An 11,215-nucleotide genomic window follows, 5' to 3' on the forward strand; every position below is an offset into this window, starting at 1 on the left:
CACCACCCTCATAGGTAACCAACTAAACAGTCCCACCTTCACCACCACTACCACCCTCATAGGTAGCCAACTAAACACAGTCCCATCTTCACCACCACTACCACCCTCATAGGTAGCCAACTAAACACAGTCCCACCTTCACCACCACTACCACCCTCATAGGTAGCCAACTAAACACAGTCCCATCTTCACCACCACTACCACCCTCATAGGTAGCCAACTAAACACAGTCCCATCTTCACCACTACCACCCTCATAGGTAGCCAACTAAACACAGTCCCACCTTCACCACCACTACCACCCTCATAGGTAGCCAACTAAACACAGTCCCATCTTCACCACTACCACCCTCATAGGTAGCCAACTAAACACAGTCCCACCTTCACCACCCTCATAGGTAACCAACTAAACACAGTCCCACCTTCACCACCACTACCACCCTCATAGGTAACCAACTAAACACAGTCCCATCTTCACCACTACCACCCTCATAGGTAGCCAACTAAACACAGTCCCACCTTCACCACCACTACCACCCTCATAGGTAACCAACTAAACACTGTCCCAGCTTCACCACTACCACCCTCATAGGTAGCCAACTAAACACAGTCCCACCTTCACCACCACTACCACCCTCATAGGTAGCCAACTAAACACAGTCCCATCTTCACCACTACCACCCTCATAGGTAGCCAACTAAACACAGTCCCACCTTCACCACCACCCTCATAGGTAGCCAACTAAACACAGTCCCACCTTCACCACCACCACCACCACCCTCATAGGTAACCAACTAAACACAGACCCATCTTCACCACCACTACCACCCTCATAGGTAGCCAACTAAACACAGTCCCACCTTCACCACCCTCATAGGTAACCAACCAAACAGTCCCACCTTCACCACCACTACCACCCTCATAGGTAGCCAACTAAACACAGTCCCATCTTCACCACCACTACCACCCTCATAGGTAGCCAACTAAACACAGTCCCACCTTCACCACCACTACCACCCTCATAGGTAGCCAACTAAACACAGTCCCATCTTCACCACCACTACCACCCTCATAGGTAGCCAACTAAACACAGTCCCACCTTCACCACCACCCTCATAGGTAGCCAACTAAACCCAGTCCCACCTTCACCACCACCACCCTCATAGGTAACCAACTAAACACAGACCCACCTTCACCACCACCACCCTCATAGGTAACCAACTAAACACAGTCCCACCTTCACCACCACTACCACCCTCATAGGTAACCAACTAAACACAGACCCACCTTCACCACCACTACCACCCTCATAGGTAACCAACTAAACAGTCCCACCTTCACCACCCTCATAGGTAACCAACTAAACAGTCCCACCTTCACCACCACTACCACCCTCATAGGTAACCAACTAAATACAGTCCCACCTTCACCACCACCACCACCCTCATAGGTAACCAACTAAACAGTCCCACCTTCACCACCCTCATAGGTAACCAACTAAACAGTCCCACCTTCACCACCACTACCACCCTCATAGGTAGCCAACTAAACAGTCCCACCTTCACCACCACTACCACCCTCATAGGTAACCAACTAAACACAGTCCCATCCTCATAGGTAACCAAGTAAACTAGGTTCGCCCTACAACCTTTTTAGACACATGGGAAACGCAGTGTTTCCTTGCTTCATCATTATAGGCAGTAGGTAGAGGGTTCAGGAGGTTGGCGGTGGGTGCTGTTGAATCTGTTGCTCTGAGATGCCGTTTGCCGCAGAGCTCCTCAGCTCTCTGATGGGGTGCACACAACGAGGTAGAGAGCAGCTTAATGCAGCCCCAGTCCTCCAGAAACAGGAAACACCAAAGAGAACGCACACAACTCACAGGTCTCTCAATCTCTCCCTCTCTCTTTTAATCTCTCCCTCTCTCTTTTAATCTCTACGTTACTTTCCCTCACGCTCACTCATTGATGTATTTCTTTGTTGCATTGCTTCTGTCATAAGAGGGAAGCTTGTTGTGGTTCTGCAGTATCTGTAGGGTTTTAGGTTACTGGGGTGTGGGATCCACCTCTTCTAAAAATATGGCTGGCCATAATAGTGTTGTATTCAGAGCTCAGTAAAAGGCTGAAAGCCCGAAAGGGGAACAAACCATTGTCTTGTTTCATCATGAATAGGAGGCCTGCCTATGAAATGTCGTTATGTAATGATCTGATGCTGAGCAGATTCTCCTTCTCTGTTAGGTAACCCTCTGCTACTTTGACTTTTAACAACGGGAACCCTTTCCCTAACATGTTACAAAAGGGAGGGACTGATTTGATGCTTTGGTGAGTTTTGTTGACTTGATTAGGGACAGTCGTTGAACTTTGGCCTTTTTAGATTCAATCACTGAAGTACTCTCTAATTTCTCTAAAAGACTGGTGGGATAGTTCATTTTTTGGAGAATAATTGTAGCCATATTTTAACAATGAGAAAACGGTCAATTCAATTATCCTTGACCATTGTTACATATAAATCAAAGGTTATTTGTCACATGCGCCGAATACAACAGGTGTATGTAGACCTTACAGTGAAATGCTTACTTACAAGCCCTTAACCAACAATGCAGTTAAGAAAAATAGTTAAGAAAATATTTACCAAATAAATTAATACAATAGAATAACAATAGCAAGGTTATATGCAGGGGGTACCGGTACCGAGTCAATGTGTGGGGGTACAGGTTAGTCGAGGAAATGTGTACATGTAGGTAGGGGTAAAGTGACTATGCATAGATAATAAACAGAGAGTAACAGCAGTGTAAAAACAAAGCGGGGGTCAATGTAAATAGTCCAGATGGCCATTTTATTAATTGTTCAGCAGTCTTATGGCTTGGGGTAGAAGCTGTTAAGGAGTCTTTTGGACCTAGACTTGGCGCTCCGGTACCGCTTGCCGTGCAGTAGCAGAGAGAACAGTCTATGACTAGGGTGGCTGGAGTCTTTGACAATTTTGAGGTCCTTCCTCTGACACCGCCTGGTATAGAGGTCCTGGATGGTAGGAAGCTTGGCCCCAATAATGTACTGGACCGTACGCACTACCCTGTGTAGCGCTTTGCGGTCGGATGCCGAGCAGTTGCAATACCAGGCGGTGATGCAACCAGTCAGGATGCTCTCGATGGTGCAGCTGTATAACTTTTTGAGGATCTGAGGACCAGTGCCAAATATTTTCAGTCTCCTGATGGGGAGTAGGCGTTTGGAAATACCATGACATTTGAAATTCTTAATAATATTTTTTTTTTTTTAAAGTTTAAATGTCGTTTTTATGATGGTGCATTGAGCTACTACTGCGCATTTAGCCCTCCAGTCTGCCCTCAGTATGCTGTTTTCCCTACTTCAAATAGTAATTACAGGCATGCACCTAACAGAGTTTCCACAAGTCCTGACACAGATCAATGCAACACACCAGAAAACCTTTTTAGTAACGGAATCAGTTCAATCATGGTGAAAATAGCAGTCTGTCCTCTGTTTACCTCTGCATTTGCGTCATTATGATTTGGTCAAGAGCAGATGTATAAAAAAAGAGTGAAATAGTGAACTAATTTGAAATGCCCATCCCTAATTTAACCCTGAGCTCCTAACGTCTGTACTGTACAGTTGCTCTCCTGTTCTGCCTAGGGTTCTGCGGGTCACACTGAGTTCATGCTATTTAGACGGCAGGCAGCCTAGCTGTTAAGAGTGTTGGGCCAGTAACCGAAAGATCTCTTGTTCAACTCCCCAAGCCGACTAAATGAATCATCTCTGTGCTCTTGAGCAAGGCACTTAACCCTAATTGCTCCTGTAAGTTGCTCTTCATAAGAGCGTCTGCTAAACGACTGAAAAGTAATATTTTCTAGAAACAGAGGAGAGCAGCTGTAGGCAGGGACTTCTTGGCCCAGTCACTAGTGTGTTGTAGAAAATGCAGCCACTATGCTGTCGTCACCAGCCTCGGTGAAGTCACTGGATCTGACACGGTCTTCACTATGTCTCATTCCTTCTCTCTTGTCTCTCATGTGATGAGATTGAGCTTTCTAGTGCAGTACCATGCTAGCACTGTGTCATCCGAGTCAACTTGGGGCACGTAGCAGTAAAGCTACAAGTACTGCCTGCCTCAATGTACTATTTTGAGGTTCATTTTGCCCTTATTTGAACTTGAAGGCATTGCAAATGTGACTTGCAAAATCATCAATGCGTTAATTAATATATTTTCTCAGTTAGCTCTTTACTTTCTCTTCTGGTTCAGCTGTTCAGTGTTCCTATACCGCGGTTGTCCCTATACGCTGTGTATTAACCCCGTCCCTCCTGTGTCCCTGCCTTTCTCTTCAGGTTCAGCTGTTCAGTGTTCCTATACCGCGGTTGTCCCTATACGCTGTGTATTAACCCCGTCCCTCCTGTGTCCCTGCCTCTCTCTTCAGGTTCAGCTGTTCAGTGTTCCTACACAGCGGTTGTCCCTATACGCTGTGTATTAACCCCGTCCCTCCTGTGTCCCTGCCTCTCTCTCCAGGTCAGATGGTGGTGTGCACCCTGTGCTCCTGCGTCATGCAGACCAAGAGGATCTGGCTGTTCTCTGCTCACCTGCTCCCCCTGGTGGCCCGTCTCTGTCTGGTCCCCCTGGAGACCATTGTGTTCATCAACCGCTTCGCCATGATCTTCACAGGCCTCGAGGTCATCTATTTCCTGGCCACCAACCTGCTGGTGCCATACAACCTGGCCAAGACTGCCTACAGGGAGCTGGTGCAGGTAAAACTGTCTACTTGGCACAGAATTATTTTCATGCGTTTGTTTCTCTAACTAGAAGAGATTGTGAATACATTTATTACCTGATCGTCACTGTTCCCCCCCCACACACTCTGGAGACTGTAAATCTACCCGTTTTCTGAGGATCTATGCTGTCTTGAGGTGTTTTTATTTCTAGTAGCTAACCATGTCTGTGATATCCTCTCTTCCCTGTCCTGCTGTGCCCAGGTGGTGGAGGTGTATGGGCTGCTGGCTCTGGGGATGTCCCTGTGGAACCAGCTGGTTCTGCCCGTCCTCTTCATGTGCTTCTGGCTGGTGCTGTTTGCCCTGCAGATCTACAGCTACTTCAGTAGCCGGGACAAGCCCACCTCCAGAGAGAGGCTGCTCTTCCTCTTCCTCACCAGGTGGGACCAGCACTACAAACACTTCCTCTTCCTCACCAGGTGGGACCAGCCATACAAACACTTCCTCTTCCTCACCAGGTGGGACCAGCCATACAAACACTTCCTCTTCCTCACCAGGTGGGACCAGCCATACAAACACTTCCTCTTCCTCACCAGGTGGGACCAGCCATACAAACACTTCCTCTTCCTCACCAGGTGGGACCAGCCATACAAACACTTCCTCTTCCTCACCAGGTGGGACCAGCCATACAAACACTTCCTCTTCCTCACCAGGTGGGACCAGCCATACAAACACTTCCTCTTCCTCACCAGGTGGGACCAGCCATACAAACACTTCCTCTTCCTCACCAGGTGGGACCAGCCATACAAACACTTCCTTGGTATTTGTGTTTCTCTCATGGAATGCTTATCCCTTGTGGAATGCGAGGAGTTTGAAACCCAAGTCGACCTGTTTTGCTGGAACTTTTCCACAACGTTATTGAGTCTCAAGTTCTACAATTTCACTCGTCTGTTTATTTCAATCAAAGAAAATGGGATGTGTGCCGTCTATTCTAAGTTTAGTGAGTTAAGGCCCCCTGTCTCCTTGTCCCCTTCAGTATTGCAGAGTGTTGCAGCACCCCCTACTCCCTGCTGGGCCTGGTCTTTACGGTTTCCTTCGTGGCGCTGGGTGTCCTCACCCTCTGCAAGTTCTACCTGCAGGGCTACCGGGCCTTCATGAATGACAACACCATGCACCGGTCAGTCAGCTTCCTGCCCACCTGCCTTCTCATGTGATGTCTATTTATGTCCGTTAAGTGTGTTATGTGGACTACAGGTTTGAACACTAAGGAAGCTTTTTTCCTTTCTGACTGAAAGCACCACATTTAAAGAGAAGACTGAACATTCCCCCTACTTCTCTACCTCCCTCCATCTCAGGGGGATGACAGAGGGCATCACGTTACTGATCCTGGCTGTACAGACGGGTCTGATCGAGCTGCAGGTCATCCACCGAGCCTTCCTCCTCAGTATCATCCTCTTCGTCGTGGTGGCCTCCATTCTACAGTCCATGCTGGAGATAGCTGACCCCATCGTACTGGCTCTGGGGGCCTCCCGGGACAAGTAAGTCATTCAAGACTGATTTTGAAATGTGACTTTATTTTTGCACTACTTTTGACTTGGGCCCATAGGGTCATCCACACAGAGAGCGAGATAAATGTATTTAACCTTTTATTTATACAGAGAAATGGAGAGCAGAGTAACTTCAAATGCCTCACTTCAAATGTAAACCCATTAAAAATTCCCCAACTATATGGTTAAATTCAACCCAACTTTATTAATCCCCTCCGAGGAGATTCCCTACTAATAGGTCTGTTGGTGTTTGCTCTGTTCAGGAGCCTGTGGAAGCACTTCCGGGCCGTGAGCCTGTGCCTGTTCCTGCTGGTGTTCCCAGCCTACATGGCCTACATGATCTGCCAGTTCTTCCACATGGACTTCTGGCTACTCATTATCATCTCCTCCAGCATCCTCACCTCACTGCAGGTACACACACCTGCGGCTCTGTTGCTGTGGACACACACACACACACACACACACACACACACACACACACACACACACCTCATGCTCTGTTGCTGTGGGGACACACACACCTCAGGCTCTGTTGCTGTGGGGACACACACACCTCATGCTCTGTTGCTGTGGGGACACACACACCTCATGCTCTGTTGCTGTGGACACACACACCTCAGGCTCTGTTGCTGTGGGGACACACACACCTCAGGCTCTGTTGCTGTGGGGACACACACACCTCAGGCTCTGTTGCTGTGGGGACACACACACCTCATGCTCTGTTGCTGTGGGGGGACACACACCTCAGGCTCTGTTGCTGTGGGGGGACACACTTCAGGCTCTGTTGCTGTGGGGACACACACACCTCATGCTCTGTTGCTGTGGACACACACACCTCAGGCTCTGTTGCTGTGGGGACACACACCTCAGGCTCTGTTGCTGTGGGGACACACACACCTCAGGCTCTGTTGCTGTGGACACACACGGTGATGTGACGGGCACGGTAAGGACTGTAAGCTCCCATAGATGTGCCTGCTATTCCCTGCCCACCTGTGAGTATACGTTACCTCTGAAATATGGAAAGCCCTGTGGCCCTATGGTGTTTAGGATCTCCCTGAAATTAAATCAATAGAAAGGTCCTTTGGGTAAAGGATGTTTGGTATACCTTTTCTGAAGTCTGTATCCAAAATGATTACTTCAGTAGCAGAGAGCCCACTCTGGAAATGTCATGTACTTGTAGAGTATGTTTTAAACAGTATGAACAAAATCAAAATGGTACTTAAAAATAAGAAATAAATGCAGTATTTGTAACTATCCCATAAAATAAATTGTATTCATAATCTAAACTCCTGTTTCAGATGACACTAATACTGGCTTTGTTGCTTCTATACATTAAAACCATTCATGTCTTAAAACCTGTTGAACATTTAATGTTAACTGGATGGCTGTGTAAAACGTATCTACATGAGAAAGCCATGAACATTACCTAGTAATGCCTGATACTATTAGAAAGCTCAGAAGCTTCCGCCACAAATTGACGGACAGTCTGATCGGCAAATGAGCGTTAAGGTGGGACTCCAGAGCCTCCAATGGCTGTGGATATTTAACCCGATACCCCAGAGTCATTCGAGGCCAACTGAATTGAAGCAGGGAAGCGGGGCTGTCAGACAGAACTATCGCGGCGCGATTTGGCCTAACAGAAGTTGATTTATAAGCAAATTTTAACTAATGTTTAAGATTAGGCCTGGGTAAGGCCAAAATGTCACAAGTTTCCCAACTTTAATTAGTTACTTCTCAATTATTTTGGATACAGATTTCGAAGGTATGCCAAACATCCTTCCCCCAAATGACCTTTCTATGGATTTCATTTCAGGAAGATCCAAAACAACATAAATATGTTTGGAATCGCCTTGGTGATAGTTTTTAGAAGATTCTGGTACATCGAGCTGAAGTGAACTGTAATAGAAAGGAATAGTGCAGATCTTACTGATTTTTAGTTTGTTCTAACTCTTAACCCTCCACGGCTTGCCTTAACGTGAGCGTGACCTCTAGTGTCAAAACAACTGAAACACCCTGAGACAGACAAAGCAGCAGAAATGCTCCTACACCCACCCTCACTGTCCCTGTCTCCTACACCCACCCTCACTGTCCCTGTCTCCTACACCCACCCTCACTGTCCCTGTCTCCTACACCCACCCTCACTGTCCCTGTCTCCTACACCCACCCTCACTGTCCCTGTCTCCTACACCCACCCTCACTGTCCCTGTCTCCTACACCCACCCTCACTGTCCCTGTCTCCTACACCTACCCTCACTGTCCCTGTCTCCTACACCCACCCTCACTGTCCCTGTCTCCTACACCCACCCTCACTGTCTCCGTCTCCTACACCCACCCTCACTGTCTCCGTCTCCTACACCCACCCTCACTGTCCCTGTCTCCTACACCCTCTCTGTCTCCTAACCCTCTCTGTCTCCTACACCCTCTCTGTCTCCTACACCCTCTCTGTCTCCTACACCCTCTCTGTCTCCTACACCCTCTCTGTCTCCTACACCCTCTCTGTCTCCTACACCCTCTCTGTCTCCTACACCCTCTCTGTCTCCTACACCCTCTCTGTCTCCTAACCCTCTCTGTCTCCTAACCCTCTCTGTCTCCTACACCCTCTGTCTCCTACACCCTCTGTCTCCTACACCCTCTGTCTCCTACACCCTCTCCTAACCCTCTCTGTCTCCTAACCCTAACCCTCTCTGTCTCCTACACCCTCTCTGTCTCCTACACCCTCTCTGTCTCCTACACCCTCTCTGTCTCCTACACCCTCTCTGTCTCCTACACCCTCTCTGTCTCCTACACCCTCTCTGTCTCCTAACCCTCTCTGTCTCCTAACCCTCTCTGTCTCCTAACCCTCTCTGTCTCCTAACCCTCTCTGTCTCCTAACCCTCTCTGTCTCCTACACCCTCTCTGTCTCCTACACCCTCTCTGTCTCCTACACCCTCTCTGTCTCCTACACCCTCTCTGTCTCCTACACCCTCTCTGTCTCCTACACCCTCTCTGTCTCCTACACCCTCTCTGTCTCCTACACCCTCTCTGTCTCCTACACCCTCTCTGTCTCCTAACCCTCTCTGTCTCCTAACCCTCTCTGTCTCCTAACCCTAACCCTCTCTGTCTCCTAACCCTCTCTGTCTCCTAACCCTAACCCTCTCTGTCTCCTAACCCTAACCCTCTCTGTCTCCTACACCCTCTCTGTCTCCTACACCCTCTCTGTCTCCTAACCCTCTCTGTCTCCTAACCCTCTCTGTCTCCTAACCCTCTCTGTCTCCTAACCCTCTCTGTCTCCTAACCCTCTCTGTCTCCTAACCCTAACCCTCTCTGTCTCCTAACCCTCTCTGTCTCCTAACCCTCTCTGTCTCCTAACCCTCTCTGTCTCCTAACCCTCTCTGTCTCCTAACCCTCTCTGTCTCCTAACCCTCTCTGTCTCCTAACCCTAACCCTCTCTGTCTCCTAACCCTCTCTGTCTCCTAACCCTAACCCTCTCTGTCTCCTAACCCTCTCTGTCTCCTAACCCTCTCTGTCTCCTAACCCTAACCCTCTCTGTCTCCTAACCCTAACCCTCTCTGTCTCCTAACCCTAACCCTCTCTGTCTCCTAACCCTAACCCTCTCTGTCTCCTAACCCTAACCCTCTCTGTCTCCTACACCCTCTCTGTCTCCTACACCCTCTCTGTCTCCTAACCCTCTCTGTCTCCTAACCCTAACCCTCTCTGTCTCCTAACCCTAACCCTCTCTGTCTCCTAACCCTCTCTGTCTCCTAACCCTCTCTGTCTCCTAACCCTAACCCTCTCTGTCTCCTAACCCTCTCTGTCTCCTAACCCTCTCTGTCTCCTAACCCTAACCCTCTCTGTCTCCTAACCCTAACCCTCTCTGTCTCCTAACCCTAACCCTCTCTGTCTCCTACACCCTCTCTGTCTCCTACACCCTCTCTGTCTCCTACACCCTCTCTGTCTCCTACACCCTCTCTGTCTCCTACACCCTCTCTGTCTCCTACACCCTCTCTGTCTCCTAACCCTCTCTGTCTCCTAACCCTCTCTGTCTCCTAACCCTCTCTGTCTCCTAACCCTCTCTGTCTCCTAACCCTCTCTGTCTCCTAACCCTCTCTGTCTCCTAACCCTAACCCTCTCTGTCTCCTAACCCTAACCCTCTCTGTCTCCTACACCCTCTCTGTCTCCTACACCCTCTCTGTCTCCTACACCCTCTCTGTCTCCTACACCCTCTCTGTCTCCTACACCCTCTCTGTCTCCTACACCCTCTCTGTCTCCTACACCCTCTCTGTCTCTGTCTCCTACACCCTCTCTGTCTCTGTCTCCTACACCCTCTCTGTCTCCTAACCCTCTCTGTCTCCTAACCCTCTCTGTCCCTGTCTCCTACTCTGTCTCTGTCCCCAAGGTGCTGGGCACCCTGCTCATCTACATCATCTTCATGGTGGAGGAGGTCCGTAAGGAGCCCGTGGAGAACATGGACGACGTAATCTACTACGTGAACGGGACCTACCGGCTGCTGGAGTTCCTGGTGGCGCTGGTGGTGGTGGCCTACGGCGTGTCGGAGACGGTGTTCGGGGAGTGGACGGTGATGGGCTCCACCATCATCTTCATCCACTCCTACTACAACGTGTGGCTGCGCGCCCAGCTGGGCTGGCAGAGCTTCCTGCTGCGGCGAGACGCCGTCAACAAGATCAAGAGCCTGCCCACCGCCTCTGACCTGCAGCTGGAGCAGTACAACGACATCTGCGCCATCTGCTACCAGGTTTGTGTGTGCGCGCACGTGCATGGGGAAAAGTGTGCATGCTTGCAGAGAAAAGTGAGTGATTGAGGCCAACATTATTGGTCTGATAAATGTGTTTAATAGCCCTCTTCTGGTTTAAATGGGACAATACAGCTAGAGGGGATATGAAATAGGTTCTGCTTCAACATAAAAAAAAATATATTATTAATAGAGAATGAAAGTTTAGTGTGAATAAGGATGTGGAACTTTGATACT

At 49.0% G+C, this 11,215-nt stretch overlaps 1 protein-coding gene across 2 annotated transcripts in view; it reads left to right on the top strand.

Annotated features, from left to right (window-relative positions):
• Positions 1-11,215, top strand: part of LOC311142352 (RING finger protein 145-like) — a 40,899-nt gene that overhangs the window by 26,928 nt on the left and 2,756 nt on the right. The window contains exons 5-11 of one of the 2 annotated variants that reach the window (XM_084177986.1): positions 4,506-4,741; positions 4,967-5,142; positions 5,739-5,879; positions 6,058-6,240; positions 6,361-6,402; positions 6,513-6,660; positions 10,625-10,981. In XM_084177986.1, the coding sequence (XP_084034112.1) occupies positions 4,506-4,741; positions 4,967-5,142; positions 5,739-5,879; positions 6,058-6,240; positions 6,361-6,402; positions 6,513-6,660; positions 10,625-10,981 (1,283 nt within the window). The remainder of the gene's footprint in view (positions 1-4,505; positions 4,742-4,966; positions 5,143-5,738; positions 5,880-6,057; positions 6,241-6,360; positions 6,403-6,512; positions 6,661-10,624; positions 10,982-11,215) is intronic. The other variant, XM_084177987.1, reaches the window with a different exon arrangement.

This window comes from Coregonus lavaretus (genome assembly GCF_964263955.1).
Source record: "Coregonus lavaretus genome assembly, chromosome: 15".
In the NCBI taxonomy this organism is placed as follows: Eukaryota; Metazoa; Chordata; class Actinopteri; order Salmoniformes; family Salmonidae; genus Coregonus; species Coregonus lavaretus.